The following is a 24,472-nucleotide window of genomic DNA, read 5'->3' as shown; positions in this document are numbered from 1 at the left end:
CAGGATCACTTTAAGCCATAAATGATAACACTCAGCACAGCTGCCAATGGCGTCTCACTGACCGTCGAGGTCAACGCTGTTGCCTCCAGTCCATGGATGTTTTCAGAGGCCATCAGCCCCTTAAAGGAAGCTGAAGAAGTAAGACTCTCCTCCGCTGATGGTTTGATGTTTACCTGTCTCTCAGAAGGCAGGGTGCTCAGGGCCTGTTTGCTTGCTGGATGGACTGGGCTCCCCGGCTGAGTGGGGACTCCTGCCTGCCGTCTTGAGTCTGGAGGGGTGGTCATGATACGAGAAGCACCCTCAGGAGCAGCTGGGCTGGAATCCCGCAGCCCTGGTCAGAGAGGCAGGCTCCGACAGGAGGGGCTTGGGTGCCAGGATGCACCGGGGGCGGACAGACAGACTAGATGAACGGTCAGCTCACGCCGAGTCCACCCTTTGCGTGGAGCTCACAGGTATCTGTGAAATCACCAGGGGGCACATCGGGCCCTCCAATGTTCACACGGCACACAGGAGGGGCTCATCCCACAGTGTGGTCCCCGAGCCCCGTGAGGAGGAGGAGGAGGCCAGCTCCCCATAGCTGACGTCCTTCAGCACCAGAGAGCCTCAGAGGGAACCCGGCACCGTCAGAGAGACCCACCTCCCGGCAAAGCGGCATATTGTCATTTCTCAGAGGCACAGAGCTGAAGCAGAGCTGATGAAGGAGACGGTATTTGGGCCCATTCAGAAAACACGGTCCTCTTTATGAATGGATCTGGCTGGAAGCAGCGGTCCTGGACTCTGCGGGGACCCACTGTCCCTTAGTGTTTCGCGGCAAAAGCCAAGGCTCAGTGTGCTCGTTGCATCCATCCCTCTTCGGGCGGCTGCAGGGGAGTGGTGAAGGGGCCTGACAGAGAGCAGGGCTCTGGGGAGCGCGTGTCAGAACTGTTTCTATGGCAACAAATGGCAATCCATCTTATTTCACCGAAACACACCATGACAGGATAATGGCCAGTGGTCTGTCTTTTAAAAAGTCATGCCCCACTTTGAATAAGACTAGTGTAATTTGTTAAACAGGAGGAAAAAAAACCTGTTACATTAAATTATAGCGGCGTAAATAAAGCACAAGAGCAAAGGCAGCGGAGAGAGCAGAATCTGATTAGAGGGATAAATGGTTCCAGGCAGACAGAGAAGCAGGTCTTTCTCACAGCTCTGACCACTGCCAGCCAGGGTGTCTATCCAGATTTAAAATTAATAGAGCAAAACTCTGACTAATGATGGAGCCCCACGCTTGTATTTGGATAATAACCCTGCATTCACCTTTTTTATTAGCTGAAATTGTTAAAGAACTGGAGAGCTCACGTTACCATTTGCCTTGATACGTATATGCACCCTCTCCATCTAAGTCCTGTTCGTGAATATTTTATTTCGCTGATGATTCTTCTGGAGGTGAGAAGCATTTTGGATTTATAGTCCCACAAAGGCTGCCAGGACTGCAATGGAATCTGAAGCCATCAGGCAGAGCCAAGGAGACACACTCTGCCCGGGGAACAATGGGGGCTGTGACTGACCATGTGGTCACTTCCGGCTCTGTGTCCTCAGGAGGATCCTTGGGAAGAGCACAGGAGACTCACTGAACTCTTGGTTCAAATTCCAGGATCTGCAAAGGCCACTGATTGGGTTGGCACACAATTGCTATTTATTGGCCTAATAGGACCCAATGTGAGCTTTTATTAGTCTTTTTTATTTATGTCCACATACACATCTAAATTTCCCATGCAGTGATGGGACCAGAAGCCATATCTTTGTTTTCTGAATGTTGAGTTTTAAGCCAGCTTTTTCACTCTCCTCTTTCACTTTCATCAAGAGGTTCTTTAGTCCTTCTTCACTTTCTGCCATAAGGGTGTTGTCATCTGCATATCTGAGGTTATTGGTATTTCTCCTGGCAACCTTGATTCCAGCTTGTGCTTCATCCAGCCTGACATTTCGCATGATGTACTCTGCATATAAGTTAAATAAGCAGGGTGACAATATGCAGCCCTGACGTACTCCTTTCCCGATTTGGAACCAGTCTGTTGTTGCATGTCCAGTTCTAACTGTTGCTTCTTGACCTGCATACAGGTTTCTCAGGAGACAGGTCAGGTAGTCTGGTACTCTTTAAGAATTTTCCACAGTTTGCTGCGATCCACACAGTCAAACACTTTGGTGTGGTCAATAAAGCAAAAGTAGATGTTTTTCTGGAACTCTCTTGCTTTTTTGATGATCCAACTGATGTTGGCAATTTGATCTCTGGTACCTCTGCCTTTTCTAAATCCAGCTTGAACATCCAGAAGTTCATGGCAAATAGATGGGGAAATAATGGAAACAGTGAGAGACTTTATTTTGGGGGGCTCCAAAATCACTGCATATAGTGACTACAGCCATGAAATTAAAAGACGCTTGCTCCTTGGAAGAAAAGCTATGACCTACCTAGATAGCATATTCAAAAGCAGAGACCTTACTTTGCCAACAAAGTCCATCTAATCAAAGCTATGGTTTTTTCCAGTAGTAATGTATGGACGTGAGAGTTGGACTAATAAGAAAGCTGAGCGCCTAAGAATTGGTGCTTTCGAACTGTGGTGTTGGAGAAGACTCTTAGGGTCCCTTGGACTGCAAAGAGCTCCAACCAGTCCATCCTAAAGGAAATCAGTCCTGAATATTCATTGGAAGGACTGATGCTAAAGCTGAAACTCCAATACTTTGGCCACCTGATGTGAAGAGGTTACTCATTGGAAAAGACCCTGATGCTGGGAAAGATTGAAGGCAGGAGGAGAAGGGGATGACAGAGGATGAGATGGTTGGATGACATCACTGACTCAGTGGACATGAGTTTGACTAAACTCTGGGAGCTGGTGATGGACAGGGAGGCCTGGTGTGCTGTACTCCATGGAGTCGAAGAGTCGGACACGACTGAGCAACTGAACTGAACTGAACAACCCGTCTAAATGACCTCTAGTATATCCTCCTTTTAATGACCTTGAAGCTTGGAGAGCACTGGGAATGACACAGCTGTCTCCACCTCCTTTGGCCCTCGTCTGCAACTGACAATTTTCTGATATTACGACAGGGAGCAGCCTTAATCCAAGCAAGCGAGGCTCACTCCAGGCACTGCTGCAAAGAGGGAGTCCCTGATGGCATTGTGTTATGTCAGCTGCTGGTTCCTGAGAGAAACCTCCCCAAAGTTGTGGGTGGATTTGCCTACCAGATGATGCCCATGGCCTTTTAGGTGAAGGGGCAGGTTTCCCTGTTGAGGGAGCCTTCAGGCCCACTTCTCATCAAGCCGGGGGTGGGAGTGCAAGACCCAAGGGTCAGGGCTCCTCACTGGGCATTTCCATAACACCCAGGAGAGGCTCACCTCATCTGCAGGAATCCTGGGGAACCAGGCCCCCCTTCACAAGGGGCTTCTGGGAGCCTCAAGGTGGGGAAGTGAGAGATGCTGGGTTGACTTTCTTTTCACAAGTTCAAAGTCATTTTGGAGACTCAAATGCCAGTTACGTTGCCCTGGGGATTGCTAGAACAAATTGCATACTCTCCTGTGTCGTGGTACTGCTGGCTGGGATGTGAGAGTTGGTGAGAAAACTCACACGGTAAGGGAAGCTCCAGGCGTTCCAAAGAGAGATACTGAGGCCCTGGAGCTGGGTTTCTAAACTGCCCTCTGCCCCCACTGCCTCTAGAGAGCACCCCTGAGTCATTCCAGGGATTTCTAAGCAAGCTGACTCAGTGTTTGACCGCAGATCGCACCTGCAGACGGAGCGCACTGGTCTCTGGGAGAGCAGGTGTGACTGTGAACACACTCAGTGTCATGGAGAGACCGTGATGGAAGGCTCTGGCTTGTAGCTCCAGCAGCTGTGAAAAAGACAGGCTTAGCTCAGATCCTCGCTGTTTTCCTGTTGGGTGCGAAGCCCGAGATTTCACTTCTGATGTGCAGTCTTGTAATACTTCTCTTTTGTGTGTGTCTTAAGATATTTGAGCAGTTCGTCAAGACAAGAATAAAAGAAGAATACAAGGAAAAGAAAAGCAAATTGCTGCTAGCCAAAGAAGAATTCAAAAAGCTTCTAGAGGAATCCAAACTGTCACCCAGGTATGGAGAGAGAGTTAACATCAGGCAATTTCTGGGGCTGGAAATTTACTGCATTTTGTGAGAGGATGTTTTAAAATCAGTGTGGGTTACATCCGGTGACCTGTGTTCCGTCGAGCATGTAATTTTGGAGAAGGAAGGACTTCTCCCTATGCTGTTCATGAATGGACCTCGCAGCCCTGCTTCGAGGTGCTTCCTACCTCGCAGCACCCGGCAATGGGGGTGCTGTCTGCTGACCAAGGGCACCCTGGCCATTTTGTCCACCCTGCATGATGGTTTTCAACCTGTCAGCAGCCCAGACTCCAAGGCCAAAATAACTCATCAATAGGTCAGCCCTCATTAGATTGGTCTAAGTCCTGATCAAATGATATGAGAGTGAAAATCCAAAATAACATACAACAGTAAAATAAACTCCACCAGCCTGGGTTCCACACTCCTGGGCAGCTGTCCAGAGTGTAATATGAAGATGGTCCTACACGGGCCAAAGGGAGGAGTGAACTTGGCCATCAAATTCACCTAAGATAATCAGGCATTATGTCTGAGAAATAAAACAAGCTGATATGAAAATGATGTTAGAAATAAAATAATGCATAAACTTAACTCTTCTCAAAATTAACTTTAATTGACTGACATTTAAAAATTAACGTGCATATACTACTTTTAATTATAAAATTATAAATTTTATGAGTAAAAAATGATTAATTTTGATTTGTCCTAATTTTCAATTAGGACATTATTTTTTAATGGACATTTGTGCATTTTTATTTTTAATAATAATGCTGATAGTGTACATTTTTAATAGTGCTTAAGGAGAAAGCAATGGCACCCCACTCCAGTACTCTTGCCTGGAAAATCCCATGGATGGAGGAGCCTGGTAGGCTGCAGTCCATGGGGTCACTAGGAGTCGGACACAACTGAGCAACTTCACTTTCACGTGTCACTTTCATGCATTGGAGAAGGAAATGGCAACCCACTCCAGTGTTCTTGCCTGGAGAATCCCAGGGACTGGGGAGCTGGTGGGCTGCCGCCTATGGGGTCGCACAGAGTCGGACACGACTGAAGCGACTTAGCAGCAGTAGCAGCAGCAGATCATATTTAATTGGGCATTAATTGACATTTGCTTTCTGTGCAGATGTTGGCATCTACATTTTGACCAGTAACTGGCTAACTCACTTGGTCAATAATTGGATAATGTGATTTTGTATTGGTTATATAGCCCTCCCCTGGTGCCTCAGATGGTAAAGAATCTGCCTGCAATGCAGGATACCCGGGTTCGATCCCTGGGTCAGAAAGATCCCCTGGAGAAGGAAAGGGCTACCCACTCCAGTATTCTTGCCTGGCGAATTCCATGGACAGAGGAACCTGGTGGGCTACAGTCCATGGGGTCACAAAGAGTCAGACACGACTGAGTGACTAACATTTTCACTTCACTATGGGTCCTCAGAAAACTTCTCAGCTGTTTAGAGGGTAGGTACTTCCTGAGTGAATTAGCCCCATCGCCAAATGCTAACCTTGAAAAGTAAATGTGGGTCTAATGATTTGTAAATTGCGGTTTTCTACGGGAACGCTGGGTTCAGGCCATGGATTTGCCCCATCATGGCCCCACCATCCTAGTCAGTGACCCCGGGTCGGGGGTTGGTTCTGGAGCTCCTGCATCAGTGCAGAGCAGCCTTGCCCATCCTTGGTCCTGGCCCTGGGTCAGGCCCTGGACCTTCACAGCTCACGTGTCTCCATCTGAGGGGATGAGTTGCCCTGCTTCACTGGCCTCCAGGAGGACGGCGTGTGGGGCAGACCAGGCAAGACGCGAAGTGCCCGGCAGGTCCTTCAGACTCTCGTCCTTACCACTGCGCTGGCCTCAAGGACAGTTAGCTCATGGTGTCTGTCCATCCACTGCCAAGATGCTAACCATAAGCCAGTGTGTCTCCCCGTACCGTGAACATATCATGAATGCAAAGGAGAAGCATTCAGGCTGTATTTGACAATTAGGAAGATCACACACACAGAGAGAAGGAAAATCAGTGCTATAAATGGATATACTCTTTGTTGAAATTAGATCTAATTCCTGCCACTTTTTAGAAGTGTACACTGGGCATACAATACTTTTGTAATTACAAAGCTGGCTTGCGTTTCACAGGCAGCCAATTCTGGGACGTTTCAAACCCTTTCCAGATCCTCTTCACGTTCTCTTCCTGCCATTCACAGGTGTCCTAGCGGCAGCAGGCCGTTCTTGCTGCTGCCCTCTGGCCCAGCGCAGGCGTCCCGAGGACCCTTGGTGACACCTTCCATCATCCTGGCTCCCATCCTGACCACATGGATAGTCCAGGGCCCGCTCCCAGCCCTGCCCAGCTCTCAGGGTCTGGGGGCAGGGAGAGGAGCCTCGGGGGAACATCCCTGTGGGCTGTGGGACCAGCACTCTGGCCGGATCAGCCTCCTCCTTCTGTGGACAGCCAAGTCCCTGCCAGGGAAAGGAAGCCGCAGTGCTAGTTGCTCAGAGAACTTCCTCAGGCTCACTGGACTGTCCACCAGGGTCAACAGTAAGGCAGGCTGCCCCCTCGAGATGGCTAACAGCTCACAGAGTTTTGATTCGTTTTTCTTTTCAGGGATGCTTCTTTTCAGAGGTGCCCGAAATAGGATTTCTCTAGAAGGGTCTCTACCCAGCCCCCTATTGAAAATGCTCAGGCTCCCTCTAGACACCCCAAGATGACAAGCACCCCGTGACTCAGCGCCTCACTTTCCTCATGCAGACGGGTGATGGAAGTATAAATAAGTGTGTTAGTCCAGGACCAGGCAATTGTGAAATCATGGAAGGAATGGAGGGAGGAAGGGAGGGAGGGAAAGCAAGAAGGGAGAATGCTGGCAACCAGAGAGAAGTGCTTTCTGTCTAGGAAGCCTGGGAGCAAGCGGGGTTCTGGAACATTCCCGGAGAACCCGAGTGCTCGAGGAAGGTGTGAGACACCTTGTTAGTGAGACACAGTCACAGTTGTCGCAGCTTAGTCACGTCTGACTTTCCCACCCCGTGCAATGCAGCCCATCTCTGCCACGGGACTTCCCAGGCAAGAATACTGGACGGGTTGCCATTTCCTTCTCCAAGGGATCTTCCTGACCTGCACCTCCTGTGTCTCCTGCATTGCAGGCAGATTCTTTACTGGGGAAGCCAATAAGGGTCTACTAATTATTGGTCTTGTCTCTTAACCGCCGTGTCAATATAATCTTGTTATTCATGTATTAAAGGTAAAGAATCTGCCTGCAATGTGGGAGACCTGGGTTCGATTCCTGGGTTGGGAAGATCACTTGGCGGAGGACTTGGCAACCCATTCCAGTATTCTTGCCTAGAGAACCCCCATGAACAGAGGAGCCTGGTGGGCTACACAGTCCAGGGGGTCGCAAAGAGTCGGACACGACTGATAGACTGAGCATAGCACGTTAAGTTATAAGAATTCAATGCAACAATGAAATCTCTGCAATAAAAAATGAAATTGTCCGCAAAGAGAAACTGGAGGAAGAGGTCTCCCCCAGCACAGGGTGCGTGAGTTTCTCACACACTCTGGGCCCTTCCTGCAGCTCCAGGTACAGCTCTTGCAGGAGTCCCAGGCAGGAGGCAGATAGCCAATGTCCAGGCACCCAGCTACCCAGGGCCCCTGCCCCCTGGAGCTGTCAAAACCCTTGGCTTCAAGCTCATAGCTGGGAGGAGAGGCAGCTCTAGGGACCAGGTCCTGGCCGAGGTTCCACTTGTCCCTGCAAGGCTGCATCCACTCCCGCCCTGTGAGCTTCCCTGGCCCCTCAGGCCTGGCCTGGCTGGGATCTCTGAGCTCCTTACAGGTGCCTCCCTGACCTGGCGATCACAGGTTCAGTGAGTCAGTATTCGGGTGCTAAGCACATGCCACTGGGCTTAGACCGTCAAGAGGCTCCATAGAAACAAAGCAGGTAACGCGCTTCCACTCGCAGGGAGAGGCCAGTTGAGTCGCACGACTGAGGCTCTTCAAGATGACATCTGTGGTGAGGGCTGTGAGAGGGAGCCTCTCTGTGCATGGGAAGGTGCTAGAGCCTGGGTTCCCGGAAGCCGATCCTTTGATCTGCACCTTGGCTGTCTGGGGCCAGGGTCCTGTGTTTCCACGTCCCGAGCTTCTCGGGACTCGCCGTGGGGAGTGGCTGCTGTCTGGTGGCTGCCAGCTGGCAGGGGTTCTTTCCTTCCTGAGCTCACTGTCCGTGGGGGCTGCAATCGCTGGTGCCTGTGACATCCTTTGTTTACTGATGTGGCAGGAAATGTCCCGCTGCTCACTTCTAGTGAGGAGAGAGCTCTGAAGGATGAGTGGGGAAAGGAGGGAAGGGTGTGCCAGGGGATGGAACAGCATATGCAAAGCCCAAGGCAAGCAGGAGTGTGCTGAGAGCACAGGGAGCAAGAAGACGTGTGTGGCCGGAGAAGTGCCTGTGGGCGCCGGGGGCTCGGAGTGACGGGGCCCAGGAGGGACGCGAAGCCAGGCTCGGGCCCAGAGGGCGGCCGGGTGCAGAGACGGGCACCTGTGTGAGTTAACGTGGCTCGGGCTTCGGCCGGGCCTGTGGGAAGTGATGCCCAGTATGGGGAGCAGGCAGGTGGTGTCGGAGGCCCAGTGGCCGTTCCCTCTGCCCATCCACCTGCCGAGCGTCCTGCTCCTGGGACCCTGGGCTCAGGAAGGAGGTGCTCAGAGCCCCAGGAGCCGCTCTCCTCCAGGAAAGCCCTCAGGATGCCTTTTGTCTTCCAGGACCACATTTAAGGAGTTTGCTGAGAAGTACGGCCGGGATCAGAGGTTTCGACTCGTCCAAAAGCGGAAGGACCAGGAGCATTTTTTCAACCAGTTCATCCTTATTCTCAAGAAGCGGGACAAGGAAAACAGACTCAGGCTCCGGAAGATGAGATGAGAGTGTGAGGAGCGATCAGGCTGGGCTCCGAGCGTCAGGGCGGAGGCGGAGGAGGCGTGGGGGCGGGAGCCCGCGGGGCCGTGGGCTTCATTCTCCCAGGATTACTGTTTCATATTGAAGCTCCCTTTGGTACAGCCTTCTGAGTTTGACGCATTTCTTATTGCCATGATATGTCGCTCCCTGAAGTGTTTTACTTATGCAGATTTCTTGTAATATAGACAGACTCTAAGTCTGCCGCAGGTTTGCACCTCAGCGGAAAGAGGCACCGACTCTAACCCCCTCAAGGTGTTTTCATCAGTCGAGCCAATTATCCGAAACTTTTCTGGAAACCTGTGTGAGTTCCTTCCATCCCTCAGGAGTTCCATGGTGTTGGGACTCCCCGACTCGGGTCCCGGGTCTCAGTCTAGTTTTCTGAGTAGTAGCATAGGCTGTTCATCATCGCAGTGACACCTGTGACCATCAGACACATGGACCACGGACCACCTGCAGGTCGAAGGGTGATGGCCCACCCTCTCCCCGGGGAGTGTTGGGCCTGGAGAAGGGGGCTGCACTGTCTGTGGGAGGTCCTCCTTAAAAAAGAATTATTTTGTACAAAATCATCTTATGAATATTTGAGTTATTTTTCTTGTATGCCCAGAGTTTGCATGAGATTTTTCTCACCATCTTTGTATAAAAAAATTTTAAATTTTTTTGAATTAATAAATATTTTAAACCAGTGTATCTTGTGGCTTAGACTTCCAATCTTAAGCAACAAAAATTGTGGCTTCCCTGGTGGCTCAGATGGTAGAAAACCCGCCTGTAGTGCAGGACACCCAGGTTCGACCCCTGGCTCAGGAAGATCTCCTGGAGAAGGAAATGGCAACCCACTCCAGTATTCTTGCCTGGAGAATCCCATGGATAGAGGAGCCTGGTGGGCTATAGTCCATGGGGTCACAAAGAGTCAGACACAACTGAGCGACTAACACTTTTACTTAAAGATACTCTATTTCAAAAGATTCATAAAAGCATCTGTGATTGCCTGTAAGGGCTGTGAAAGGACTACTCAAAAGGAAGTCTTGCTTTTCAAGCTACCAGTCCCAGGTGGAATCATATTTGATAAAACCTCCTAATTAATCGCATTCTGTGAATTATTGAGCATCTGTTTATTGATTTCAGGTTTATGAAGTATCTATTCAGATAGCCTGTCTTTGTCCCCAGCACAACCCTGGCAATGTCTCCCACGTAACTTCTTTCTCGTCAGACAATTCCTGAGAAAGAACACTTTGCTGAATGTATTAGGAGGGAACTGGGAAATGTAGGAGCTCCCGGGGAACCCCTGGGATTTCTAGGAAGCTGGAGCCCTCTCCTGCCATCAGCAGCAAGGATCCATCTGCCAAGCCAGCTGCTTGCTTCTGGCTCTGATGAGGGGCTGGGGGCAACCACCTGAGCACCAGCCCCTGAGAGCTGGGCAGCCAGAGCGTCCCCAACGCGCCATCTCTGGTTGGGTTTGAGCGGAGTGCGTCTCAGGAGACATGGCCACAGGGACGGCCCGGCACCCTAGGGGGTGGCTGTCCAGCTGCTCCCATTGGCTTCTCTGGCGTTTGCTCAGCCAGCTGTGCCCTGTCCGTCAGGGTCTGCATCTCTGCACTCATGAGAGGCACGTTCCAGAGATGCTTCTCTGAGCCTGGGGTGTGGGGTGTGGGGGATGGCTGCTCCCTGCTCCTGCTGTTTCCACGTTCTTCACACAAACGTCTGCAGCCTGATTGCCCTCTGTAAACTGTCGTCTGATCCCCCAGCGCGACACTGGATGTGCCTGGCAGTGTTTCATTTAAAATGGATGACTGCAGCCAAGCTGGGGCCTGAGCCGGTCTGGAGGTGGGAGGGAACCCACGCCCCTTCTGGACGCTCTCCGCCCGCGGTCTGCCTCTCACCACCCTGCTCACCACCTAGAAGGTGCAGCTGCTGGCTCCAGACGTGAGCAGCCCCTGGCCCATCATAGCCAGGGTCAGGAGAGACCCCCGAAAGCCCCAGAGGAGGAGGGTCTCTCTGTGGGGGAGCTTGAGACTGCTCAGAACAACAGTTCTAGAACCTGTCTTTCCAGCCCAAGGCAGGAACCACGCCGCTCTGCAGGCTGGGGTTGATGCGGTGTCAGCGGCGGGGGTGACAGGTGATGGAGAGGTCACTGAAGAGCCTGCAGGCACTGGTGCCCCGTGAGCTTTACAAAGAGCTTCCAACCCCAGGAGGGCCAGGTGGGCGGCCCTGCGGCAGTCAGCCCTGTCCTTCCCCAGATCCTCGCTCAGTGGTCCGGCCTGCAGAGAGACCATGATGCCGGGGTGGGACTCCTGTACGTTCAGCAACCTGCGGGTCAGCATGGAGTAGCTGCTGCCGTGAGAGGTGGCTCTGTCCTCACTGCGGTGCCTTTCCAGGCTGATCAGGGGGATCCTCTCTGTTACTGGGGCAGCACTTTCTCCTCTTGAATAAATGAGTCCCTCAGATATCAATCCCCCTGCCTGCCCAAAGCGCCTCCACCATCATCACAGTCCATGCTCTCGCAGAAGGACTTGTCGTCCTGGCTTCCCATAGAAAGTTCTCTTGACCAAGGAACACTTTTGCTGGGAGAGTAGTTGCAGCAATGGGTTCACACCCACCAGATTCCCTGGAGCGACCAGGAGCCTCATACCCTGGGAGCAGCTGGCTTGATGAAGCACTGGTCAGCTCTGACATGGTGCCACCAGAGGGACAGAGTCCTGAGAGGCTGGGCTGTGGGGTTGTCTTCTTAGGCTGACTCTCCCCATCACCACGAAGGGGAGGTGAGGGGGCCCCCTCATTACTAAGCTCAGTGACCCACCCAGGGAATCCTTACTCCCACTTCCCAGCTTCTGAGTCTGGACAGTCTGGTCCCCACGGGCAGAATCCAGCATTTTGGTTCTGCTTTTTTGCATATTCTATTGACTTTGTTACAAATTAATCACTAAAGGGATATTGACTAAAAGTTTAAATTATACATAACTTAGTGCTTAGAAAGACACAGGTTCCCCAACACCCTGCAGAAAAATCTAGACATTTTTGCTTTTCACCCAAGCATTGGGGAACTTACCTTTTAGTTCATGTAATCGTGATGTTGAATGTAAAAAAATTAAATGATTTATAGTTGAAGATGGATAGATAATTTCTGATTATAGCTACATCTAGATTCACATCTGTCACTTATCAATCAGTTTGTCACAGGAGGGGCAAGGCACCCAGGGCCTAATCAGACAAGGCCTCAGGAGAAACACAAGTTTGAGAAAAGCTGGTTTATCTTTGTACATGGACTGCATTTCAAACGCTTGCTCCTTTTCCGGGCTGCAGAAACCATCAATATTTTTTAGATGTCTGCATATATGGATGCTGTAAAAATATAATAGACTAAGATTTCTTTTAAACGATAGCTTCCTTTAATTTTTGCGCATTTCACATCCATTTTAAATGCCGCTAGCATCGCTGAGGTTAACTCAGTGGGACTTCTAAGCTGCGATACATTAGCAGGAAGCTAACCACCGAATGGCGGTCGCCAGAGGCAGGGGTGCAGGTGGGAGAACGGGTGAGGCGTAGAGGACAAAGAGCGAACCTCACCTGCACCTGCTCTTACAAAGCTCACCTGGAGGCTGTGAGCGCGTCTCTCAGTCACAGGACAGACAGGAGCTAGAAGAAAGGGGGGCTCTTTCTGTCCCCGATCCTTTGACTGAACCCCTCCTCGTGCCCCTGAGCTCCAGGGCTCTGGTCCTGGTCCCTTTCTGTCCCCGATCCTTTGACTGAGCCCCTCCTCGTGCCCCTGAGCTCCAGGGCTCTGGTCCTGGTCCCTTTCTGTCCCCGATCCTTTGACTGAGCCCCTCCTCGTGCCCCTGAGCTCCAGGGCCCTGGTCCTGGTCCCCGTCACCCCACACCTCCCCTTGCTTTTGCCCCAGCGTCACCCAGATGAGAACCCGTCCTCCGGACCCCTCTTCCCCTGCTACCCTGCTACACGGCACCTACAGGTGGGTGCTGCCTGTGACCCCTGGGCCATCAGTGACCCTTCTTCCTCTCTACCTGGTGGTCTTCAAGTCCTTCTTGGTAATGCCATGGGCCCCATTTCCTCAGCCTCTTGGAACCTCTCGCCCAGGGCAGACGTCCCCTGGAGAACTCTGCCCTTTTGATCTCCCGCCTTGGGGCCCCCGACTCTGCAGGAGGGTCCTCAGAAGACAGGCGGGGGGCCTGGACCCCGGAGCAGTGAGACAGCGTGGAGCTTTGGACCGCCTGCCGACAGGAGCCAGAATGACAAGCCCGAGCGGCTTCACTCCTGGTTGCTCTTATATGTAAGTGATGGCAGATTTCTCACCCCGGATCTGCTGAGTACTCACTTTGTCACTAAATGTTTTTGTCTTCACTGATGCTTCATTTGGATGATCTGCTTCAAACAGTTCATCAACAATAGTGAGAGAAAATTGTTCATGTGTCTTTTTTTTTTTTTTTTTGCCAAATTTGTGAACTTTATATTTTCCTGATAAAGTTTTTGAAGTGTCAACCAGATTAAAGTCTCCTGATGATTCATGAAATGTCTGCCAAGATAATGAAATAACGATTTCGAAGGGGGTCATTTCTGTGAAGGGCTTCCCTGGTGGTTCAGACGGTAAAGAATCCGCCTGCAATGCAGGAGACACAGGTTCGATCCCTGGATTGGGAAGATCCCCTGGAGAAGGAAATGGCAACCCAGTGCAGCATTCTTGCCAGGGAAACCCCATGGACAGAGCAACCTGGTGGGCTACAGTCCATGGGGTCACAAAGAGTAGGGCACGACTGAAGTGATTTAGCACTCACGCACGCACGTAAGAGTTCTTACAACAGATGACTGGGTGGTCGGAACTTGGAAAGACTGCTGCTGATTCAGAGATGCGTATGGGAAGACGCGAGGGTCGGGGCTCACTGAACTTGTTCCTCTGACCCTGCCTGGGCTCTCTGGGGCTGGCATCCTGTGTTTCCTGCCCTGAGTGTCCTCAGGGTGCCTGGGGGTGGAGGTGGGTGGGTGGCTGCAGGGGCCGATGGCTGGACGCAGGCACCCTGCTTCTGTCCTGCGTTCCCGCCGGGCTCCCCGTCCGGGTGGCGGCACCACGTGGCTACACCGTCCTTTGTTCCCTGGTCCGGCACGCGGCAGCTTTAATGCCCTGTCTTTACTCCAGTGTGGTTCTGTGGCAAGTTGTGTCCCAAAAATGGCCCTTCCCTCCCCCGACACACACACACACACACACACACACACAGCCCTCGTGCTCACCTTACTGACACTCTGCAGCGGGTGGGGTTTGGGTAGGGGTCTGCGCCCGCCTCCAGCATCAGAGTGTGACGGACTTCGTGCTGTGACTGGCCAGGCCAGGACGGGACGGGATGGGGCCTCTCGTGACTCCTCCAGGTTTGGAAGCCCTCCCTGGGAGCCACCGGGCTGTTTGGAAGCCCTGTCAACGTGGAAAAGCCGGGTGCAGGCGTCCCAGTCGTGGGCCCCACCTGGGGGCCGTGCTTCTGGCTCCCAACCTTATGGAGGCAGCAGCCGACCCCTAAGGAAAGCAGACCCCAGCCCACCCACGTCGCAGGCTATGAGCAGAGCAGGAAGTGCCCTTGTTCTGAGCCACCGCAGCTCAGGGTGACTCGGTACCCAGGACATGCTTCTCAGTCCAAGTGACCAGGGCACATGATGGGACACGCTGACCCTGGTGGCTGATGTCACAGACGCCGCTCCCTGCCGGCTGCCAGCGGGGGCCTCATGGGACCTCTCGGCACCCTCTGGGCTGGGTTCTGCTACCATCCTCCGTTCACTGGGAACCTCAGCTCTGGAGGGGTGAGCAACCTGCCCAAAGGCGCCCAGACTGACGCAGGCGGGACTTGCCCAGATGTCCATCTGACTCCGGAAACTTGCTCCAAACCACTCCCTCCCTGGCCCCCACCCCTCAGGGCACATAGAATCTGGCTGCCACGGCTGAAAGCAGTCAGCCTTCCTTCACTCGTGGGCTTTCGCCGTCTTCTCTGTGTCTTCAGACCAGGCCCTGCGGGAAGGAAACTCCAGCAGAAGCTCTCAGGTCGGTAGGAGGGTCAGCCCACGATGGAGCAGTTAATGCAGAGCCAGGAGCTGCAGGAGAGGGCGAGGGGGGGTGGGGGAGGAGGGAGAGGGTTGGGGAGGAGGGAGAGGGTTGGGGAGGAGGGGGAGAGGAGGGGAGGAGGGAGTGGGGAAGGGAGGGGCGGGGAGGAGGGGCCAGCTCAGCAGAGGCTCAGAGGGCAGGGATGGGGAGCGAGGTTGGCCTGGGGAACTGCCCGCAGCGTCCCGCCCCAGCATCAGTGGTCCTCGAGGGTGTGTCTGATGTATCAGAACCGGGCCTCAGCTCGGACACCTGGGGCACAAGCACACTGAGAGCCTGAATCAGTGGGTGGACCCAGGAGGCTTCTCCAGAGTCTGTTTCGTGTGGGTCCCTGGAGAGTCAGGTCGTATTGTCAGATGGTCTCATTCATTCATTTGAGTTTCCAGGCAGGAAACGGAGGGACGTGGCCCTGCCTTCTGGTAACTTCATGCTGGAGCAGAGAAGGCAGAGGCCCCGAAAGGGACAAGGAATGACCCGGTCAGTGTGTGGGGTCACAAGCGGGCAGGGCTGGGACGGAGGCCCAGGAGGGTGCACCGGTGAGAGCAGGGGACGGTGGGGCCGGGCGGGCACAGGGCGGGCATGTCCAGGAGCACGGGCTCAGTGGAACCAGCACCCCAGAGTGGCTGGAGGTGGGGGACCTGCAGGGTCGAGGTTCCTGTGGGGATGAGGCAGGAGTGGGGAGCAGAGGGCACCTCTGTAGGGCAGCCGCAGGGGGAGAGCTGCACGTTTACCCTGTGAGGGGCAGCCTCCCCCAGGCGCCCTGGACATCAAGGTCATCTGGCCCAGCCTCCACCCTGGACGGCAGCTGACTCGGCACCGTCGCATGCGCCCCATTTTCTCCCATCCTCACACCCCCTGTTTAGGAGCACGAAGCCCTCCATCTGGTTGGAATCAGATCTAATCGGTCCTGGCTCCCATCTCATCTCTGAGGTGTTACACTGAGTCCAGCTCACGTCTGACACGGGTCCAGCCACGGGGACATTCTCATCAGGGCTGGACCCTGCCTCCTATCCCGAGGCTCAGGTCCGGATGGCTGGGATGTGAGTGACTTCTTACCCCAGGACAGGGAAGGTGCGATTTGAAACAGACTGAGTCCCTGGCCTGGGAGACACCAGCTGGCAGCTCCTCAGTCCCCTCCACTTCCCTGTGGATCATTCAGGAACTGGGAAGCTGATTAGCTGTGCATGTTTCCCTGTTTGCTCAGCACACAGGCTCTGGGTTTTCGGATGCAGTTTGTGTCAGCTAGGTGTGAATTTGCAGCGCTGGATGGACAGTCCAGAGATGACCGATTCCTTCCAGCCCAGGCACCTCGCCCAGATGATCTCAACCTGGGCACCTCAGCCTGCAAACGGCAGATGAAGACAGCTGCTCCTCTGCTCTGAGACATCTTCTGCAACACAGACAAGTTTGCAATCAGATGACTTTACAACTCCTGCTCTTCAACCCCAGCATAGACACTTTGCTTTGGGCACAGAGAGGATAGCCTGAAAGCTGGGCACGTGCAGAATTCCCTCCGGGAATTACGGCTCCTTCTCCATCATGCCTAGGGCTTCAGGACGCAGCCCGAACACCAGGGGTGAGCAACCTTCCCAGGACCCGCTCTCAAACCAGAGCCATGCTTTTAGAAATGGCCCAAATCATCGGAGGGAGTGGGGATGAGGGGATGATGTAGGGACACCTGTGTTAGCAGATGAGTCTAACCCAGAGGGGCCTTATTTTTCCATTTCGCCTTAGGATCCTGGATTTCCTCCAGGCTGGTGTGATCTGGGAAATCCTCGTCGCCCCAAGGACGGCAGAGGGTCTCATACACAGGTTAGCCCCAGTAGGGACCACTCTTCTGGCTACCCCAGCGGCCTTCTGGCCGAGTTCCTGCCACTGCTTGTGAAGAATTTTCATGAGGGCTGCCATCCCCTTGTTCCAAACTCCGTCCTCCAAGTGCTCAGGAACACTGCCCACGGTGGGAGGGCCTCACGCCAGCGGTGCTGCCCTCACTGAAGTCGTCGGCAAGGTGTGTGCCCGCCTTGCAGGCTGGTCCTCCGCCCGTCTCGCCCCGCCCTGGGCAGCCTTTGGAGGACTCTGCATGGGTACATCGTCAGTCCTCTGGGAGTTCTGGAAGCTCAGGTCAGAGAGCCCTGCGCAACTGTTGGGGGCCAAGCAGACGCCGGCCCCAGCAGGACAAAGGTGGTGGAATGGCTCTGGGTACCAGCTGCCCTGGTCAGAGGGAGCCCCACAGTAGCTCATGTTCACAGCCACTAAATTTTGGCTAAATCACAGGACCAGGGCTGTAATAGGAAGACATAAAAGAGGCCCACAAAACGCTCAGGATTTTTAGGTTTTATTTAGGATATAAAAGGAATATTTACGACGGTCCTGCACATAATAAATATTTCTTGCCACATGCATCATCACTTGGCAACTTACACCCTAGTTTAGAAATGTACACCCATACAGGGGCCTGCGAGGCCTCTGTGATTGCATCCGCATTGCCGGGGGCCCAGGAGGCAGAGGGACCTGGGCTGCTCACGGTGAAGCCTTCCTGGTGCTGATTCCTGAGACCTTGAGCTCTGGCAGCTGAGGCAGCTCTTGAGAGGTCAGGACAGCAATTCTGGGGTCACCGGCTTGGGAGAGCCTTGTCCAGGGGTCTCTGGCTGCCCAGATCTGCCACCTCCATCGTCTCTAGCTGTGGACGGTGGAAAACTGGGTCCCACACGTAATTTGTCAAAGAAGATGCTGCGTCCCCACCAAGTGCCAGGGCCTGTTACATTCTGGGGATGAAGGGGCAGGGCCAGCCCTGCTTCCAGAACCTGGATTGGCAGGAAGGCAGGAGTGAGACAGGGGCCTGGCTGATAGAGCGCGGCAGGGTCCAGAGGGTCAAGGAGCCGGAGGCAGCAATGACCCTGGGTGTCCTGTCAGGACCCCTGCCCCAGGCGTCTCTCTGCTTCACGCGGGGCACTCCTGTGAGCCTCACATGCACCAGGAGCCGGTCAAGGTTATCGTCCCATTTTATAGACGGACAGACTGAGTCAGAGAGAGGGCGCTGGGGCGGGGACTGGAGCACAGCCTCTGCCTGGAGGACCTGGGCATTCAGCCATGTTTCCACATGGCCCCCACGGTCAGGATGGGAGTGGCTGCCAGGGAGAGAGAGCTTCCTGTGACCACGCCGGGCCCAGAGCCTGGCGCTCCTGTATCTCAGCCCCTTCCCCTGAACCTCCTTCTCTATACCCCCTCCTCCACCCTCCTTCCCCACTGAGCAGCCCACATGGCTCTCAGAATCCTGCTCTTATGCCTTCTGGGGCTCAGAGAGAAGGCACTTGCCCAGGGCAGCAGACCCAGGCCACACCCAACCTCACAGGCCCCCCAGACTTCACTGATGCTCACACTTGTTTGAAACAGAGCTGGAGGCCAGAGATGGCTGGCGGGCAATCAGTGAGCTGGGGCTGGCCCCATACTCTTGGGAGGCCAGATTCAATTCTTCTGCCACCTCACCTCAGTTCCCATCTCCCGGGGGGCTGCCAGGTGGGGGGTCACACGTGCAGACAGCAGGCCGATGCCACAGGCACGGGGTCTTGTGCCCCCAAGAAGTCCTTCTCACGGGGCATGGGCTCTGGAGTCTGGGCTGCACTGGGCCTGGCCGGGACCCGGGGCCTCTGCAGGTGGTGGACATGAGCAATGCATCACGTTCGCTGTGTTTAACCGCCCCTGCAGAGGTATTATTATAATCCCATTTTCTTATTATTCAGGCAAAGTTAGGCTAGAGAATATATAACCTGATTATGCACCATATAATGTATGAAGCCAGGAAGGTCTTAAAATTAAAACATTTAAAAAGAACTGTCTGGGGAGGTAGTTAAGATCCATTTAAATCCTTATCAAATAATGAAAATATCTCCAGAAAAAAAAAAAAAAACAGCCTCTCAGCTATGTGTTCATTTCCATGATCATTTGAGTTTTTAGTATTAAGTCTAAAGACAAATTCACATGAAAATATTTGGGATTTAAATGTACCTTTCGGTCACAGGCTGAGATAACCAGCCAGGTGCAGGGGGGCTTTTTAAAGGGTCTCTGAGCATGTGGGGTCGGTGGCAGCAGGGAGGTGGGTGTCCCTGCCATCCCCTGCCCCGCAAACCCTGCAGCACCACCTTCTCCGCCCGGCTCAGCCTGGCAGGCAGCGGCAGGCAGCAGCAGCCGGTCAGTCTCGCCTGCTCTGTGGTATCCGATTCTCCACCTGGGGGTGAGGGTTAGGATTCCGTCATTTCCTCGCCTCCTTCTCCAGGGGCCCTGCTGTTCCCAGCCTCTGGCAGAATGACCAGGGTGTGAATGCAGTGGCTGCGGAGGCCTTGGTGAATGCTCTGAGCCTGGCGTAGCCTCTTGGCACCTTGATGCATATTTCAAGGATCACTCACCTTCTCAGCAGTCCTGGCGCTTAACAGAGAGCTGCTGTTTGGGAGCAAAGGTGGCAGGGCAGGGGTCATGGCCAGATCGGGTCATGCTGGTGACCACGGGCTGGGGCCTTGACTGAACCGCGTTTACCATGGGCTCTGGCCTCATCTTGGTTGCCCAGCCCAGGAGCTGATGGAGCCAGGGAAGGAGCCAGGCTGTGGCCACATGGTGAGTAGCACGTAGCCTCCTGGCAGCAGGGATGGGCTGAACTAGATGGAGGGACGGCTGGGGACCCGGCTGGGGAGCCTCAGGTCCCGGGAGGGGATGAGGACGGACTCCCCAGCAGAAGAAGCAAAGGTGAAGCCCGTACACGTCCTCACTTTTGCCCTTCCTTGTTGCTGAGCAACAAAACGCAGATGAGCTTCTGTGAGATGGTGCCCTGGAATGAATCAAGGTCTTTAAAACACGTAAAGATGCACATTTTCAAACATGTGGAAGAGTGGAGACAGAAGAACGACCCCCAAGCACCCAAGCCTCGTGTTGGGAGCCCTAGACACTACTGTGGGTCCCCTAGGTGCCCCTCCCCGTCCAGACCAGACTTCAGGCTGCCCATGAGTCAGCACCAGGGGGTCAGGTGGTGACCCAGAGGCTCCGGCACTAGCTGGGCCCCGGCTCCTGCGCAGCCTGGCCCAGAGCAGGGAGGCCCCGCCCTGTGACTGTGACGTAAGACAGGGATGCCCAGCAAGGCCCCGCCCTGGCCTCCTGCAGCTGGGCGATGGCCAGCCCCAGGCCACCTCGACCCACGCGCCTCTCCTCTGCAGGCCGGTGGGAAGCCAGCAGCTCGGCCGCTGCGCCCTCTGGCTGGTTCCATGCTCCTTTTCATTTTACTGTGCCTCTGTTGCTTGGGCTGCCTGGCGCTGTGTCACCATGGAGGTGACAGCTGGGTGTGGCCCCAGCCTGGTTCCACCTAGTGCTTGTCTCTGGGACGACACACTTCAAAAGGGACAGAAACGGCTTGTATCCATGTGCGTCCAGCCTCCTGGGTCCAGCCGGGTCCCCTCGGTCTTCAAGGGCCTAGCCCCCCACCACCACGCAAGGTCAGCCAACCGTCCTGCTGTTTCTTGAGCTCAGAATCAGTTGCTCACCGTATACCTTGTGATGAAGGCCCAATAATGAGATCAGGACACAATTTACATCTTCAGAAGTTTATTGATGGTCTCAGCAGAGCTGTTGGACAAAACATTGATTAACTGGAAGACGGGGCTTTTTTTTATGAGAAGCATTTAGAACTTCCCTGTTCAGACTCAACACAGAAATCCAGGACAAGCACATGGCCCCAAACCAGGACCTAGAGCCTGTGTTCTGAGGGGCGGGGGAGGGCAGGCCCTCTGCAGCCGGTGCTTGCCGGCTCCCCCAGAGGGACCCAGCCCTGCTCTGAGCACAGCACATCCCCCCATCCCTGGGTCCAGCCCCGGGGCTTGAGGGGCTGCCGGGGGTATGCGGCTCTGGCTCCAGGGCCCTTCGTGGAGGTGACTTGAGGGCTCCCTCTCTGTGATGAGGGACGCAGTGAGGAAGTGCTCAGGTATCCCAGGGTCAGTGGGACTGACGTGGGCTGCGGAAACCTGAGGAGGGGAGCTGGGGGTCTGCTTGAGCAGGCAGTGACGCCCGGGTGGGCAGGGGAGTGACCTGAAGGCGGGGCTCCTGTGCAGGAGTGAGCTCGGGCCCCGACCCTGCAGAGCCGCCTGGGTTCTGGTTGGAAACGTCTGTGTCTCTGGGCTCTCCCCTCCTGTGTTGATGACCTGGAGCCTTCCCTGGAGGGGTCACAGCAGCCCCTTTTATAGGGACACCTGCCACGCCTGCCCGACACCAGGGTCCCTGGGGGCTGAGACCAGGGCCAAGCGTATGTCCAGCAGGGCCTAAGGCCCTTCCCTGGAATGTCACGCACGGGGTCTCTCCTGAGGGCCAGGCCCATTCCCGGCATGGCTGGCTTGTCACACTCAGGGACTCGTGCCTGTGGCCACAAGCCCCACCAGTGATTTTGCTCCGCTTCTCTCAGTTACCTGGACCGCAGTTTCCCGGGTGTGGCTTCAAGAGGAGGGCAGCCATGGAGACCAGGCCAGGGTGGGCGGAGGGGTGCTTAGGGAAGGGGCAGCGAGAGCTGTGTGGGCCCCTGCCGGCCGAGGGGACCACTGTCCCTGGGACTGTGGGGCTGGGGTGTGCTGAGGTCTCACGCCCTAGAAGCACGGACGGGGCAGGGATGCTGCATGGTCTGAGCTACGTGGGCTAAGCATGCAACTTACGAGCAAGAGCACTCTGGGGCAAGGACTCACTTGTGCGCACATGTGTGTGCGTGGAAAGGGGAGCAGAGGAGCGCCACGCGGTGGGCCTTCCGTCCACCCCCGGAATGCGGGATGGAACGGCAGTCAGCCCCAGGGCAATGCCGGTGCTCTGCGGACCATGGGGTGGGGGAGGACGGAGGATGAGGGTTCACGCAGCTCGAGACCCAGCGCACCTTGTGTCCACTGGGAGATGCAAGTGTGAGATGATTTGGGCACAGAAATTATTAAAGACATCGATTCCTTTCAATATATGAATTTTATTTTGCTATAAAAACATTTTGTAATGAGCTCATAAACATCGGACATTGTGTAGCTGTTGTATAAATGCAATCGTGGGCTTGCAGATTTCGAGCTGAACAATTTTACAAGCCTGATTTGAGGATACAGCTTAAGGAAGGGTGTTGTTTTTGATGAATCACTGGACATGGAAGACAAATCAGGCAGGCAGGACGGGGCGGGCAGGGCCCAGGAAGGTCTGCCCAGGACTGGAGGAGGGCACGGCCGCCACCCCATGCCCAGAGCCCCTCCGATTTCAGGTCCCCAGGGGCCCTGGAGCAGTTCCAGTCCCTGGAAGGTCTGCCCAGGACTGGAGGGGGACACGGCCGCCACCCCATGCCCGGAGCCCTCCGACTTCAGGTCCCCAGGGGCCCGGGAGCAGTTCCAGTCCCTGTCCAGTCGTGGGCTGAGACACTTGCTTTTCTGAGAGAGTCTTTCTTTTCCAACCAGAATCAGTTCTGACTCACCTTTCATATTAGTCACTAAAGAAATCAGCTAGCTTTGAGCACGTAGAATTATTCTGTTACCCAGCTTCTAGTTTTAAATTTTGAAACCTTCAAAAAAAAAGTTTAAAATTTGTAAAACAAACACTCCTACATTTTTCAAATTCATACATTTTAGCGGCTTGTCATATCTGTGCTCTCTCTCTACGTGTGTACACCTACAGTCACACACACAGCTATACACACACACTTTTTTTTCTATTCATAAATTATGTCTCAGTGAGTCTGAGACATCCTGGCATTTTACCCGTAAAGTCTTCAGCATGAGTCTCCAAAGAGTGAGGACTCCTGCCCACCTAAGCAGAACACCGCTGTCACACCTAGAGTGCTTTGACATTAACTCGACACTAGCTCACAGTGGTCAGCTCACGTCCATATCTGAGTCTCCTCTATTTATAAAAATGTGTTACATGTTTTCTCCCCCAGGATGCAGTCTGTGTCACTCACTAGTTCAGTCACGTCCCTCTGGACATTTAGAAATCCAGAGCTGCCCTCCGTCCACTTCCCTGCGTTGTCTTCGTTTTCCAAGACTGTGGTTCACTGGCAGGCCAGTGCCGGCCCTTGGGGTTATAGGACTGTGCCATGTGGCTAACCATGGGATGGCATTTCTGCCCAGGACTCTGCGGAGGTGTCTTCCCACTGCTTCCGGGCAGCAGGCACATGGCGGCCCTTGCTCCCTTACTGGCCCCTGGGTGTGCAGTGTCTGTGGGAATGTACTCGGTGGTGCTGAGTCTGTGTGGACACCTGGCTCCACCCTCCATGGTCACGACTCTTCACTTAGGGAACCATCACGCCACAGGTGGCAAAATAATGGAACGTATGTGCTACTATCGGTAAAGAAAAACGTTCCTTTCTGCTCCTTTCTCTCTTACATTCATCTGTACAGATAGGTTTTTCAATGACTTATCACCCACTGTCTCCAGTATGGGACGCTCAGATGGCTTGCCTGTGGCCAGCAGGAGGCCCTGGAGGGGGGCGTCCGAGTCCTTCTGCTGTGCAGTCCTTCGCCTTTGTGTTCTGCTTTATTTTCGAGACATTGAGATGTCCTAGGTTCATGAACCACTCTGCTTCCACCAGACTCCAAAGATGCAGATTCTTTTACTGAGTGGATACAGAAAATGACATATACATGCACATATCTGCACACACATCACACATATATGCACACAATTACATTACAGGTGCATGAAATTTTATTTTTAGATTTTAAAAAGAATGTATATCTTTAAGATCAAAGGTTTATGCTGACATGACTCTTTCAAAACCAGCATCGCAGTTTTCTCCTGCACCCTCTGCCACTTCCATTTTCCTTCCCTTCTCCAGTGGTGAGAACTTGCCTTCCCAGCGTCCTCAACCAAATACTTACTCATCCACTTTCTCCTCCAACACACATGTCATTTAGTGATTACTACCTCATTGCCATGGTCAACGATAAGCCTAACTAAAATTCATAACATTTTTTTATTGTTCTCAAAATATATCCCACAAAGGGTAGACGGGGTGCTCTATTTAAAAGATCTTTGAATTATTTTTCTGGGAGCTGTTTGTTATAAATTTGATGCGTGCTTGGGACCATATAGTTCTGTTTGAATTCACTATTACTTCCCCTTTCTTAATTAATTTCATTTTTTAATATGGAAAATATTTACATGGCTCAAAATTAAAATCATAAAACATTAATTAGAGGACCCTCAGGCTCAGTTCTGTCCCTTCACCGTATTTCCATCCACACCATACAGTTCATCTTCCTGGGCTTCTTTCTGTAACAAAATAAGTGATTGTACACTATTTTTTGCACTTCATTTTTACTTACAGTCCCAGAAAACAACATGGTTACCAGAGAGGAAAGGGATGGTAGGGGGAGGA

The 24,472-nt window shown here is 53.6% G+C and overlaps 1 protein-coding gene and 1 long non-coding RNA gene across 2 annotated transcripts in view; one reads left to right on the top strand and one right to left on the bottom strand.

The window, feature by feature from the left end:
• The window catches only part of TCERG1L (transcription elongation regulator 1 like), a 196,235-nt gene extending 187,241 nt beyond the window's left edge, over positions 1-8,994 (top strand). Inside the window, exons 11-12 of the mRNA XM_061403870.1 lie at positions 3,978-4,096; positions 8,833-8,994. Of these exons, the coding sequence (XP_061259854.1) occupies positions 3,978-4,096; positions 8,833-8,989 (276 nt within the window). The 3' untranslated portion in view covers positions 8,990-8,994. The remainder of the gene's footprint in view (positions 1-3,977; positions 4,097-8,832) is intronic.
• Positions 8,995-17,427: 8,433 nt separating this feature from the next.
• On the bottom strand, positions 17,428-20,933 carry LOC133239566 (uncharacterized). Its single transcript, XR_009733887.1, has 4 exons — positions 19,639-20,933; positions 19,248-19,545; positions 18,595-18,807; positions 17,428-17,788 (listed from the first exon to the last, which is right to left on the bottom strand). It is a non-coding gene; the product is annotated as an uncharacterized LOC133239566 (long non-coding RNA).
• Positions 20,934-24,472: the final 3,539 nt, after the last annotated feature.

This window comes from Bos javanicus, chromosome 26 (assembly GCF_032452875.1).
Source record: "Bos javanicus breed banteng chromosome 26, ARS-OSU_banteng_1.0, whole genome shotgun sequence".
In the NCBI taxonomy this organism is placed as follows: domain Eukaryota; kingdom Metazoa; phylum Chordata; class Mammalia; order Artiodactyla; family Bovidae; genus Bos; species Bos javanicus.
This window is presented reverse-complemented; position numbering and strand designations above follow the sequence as displayed.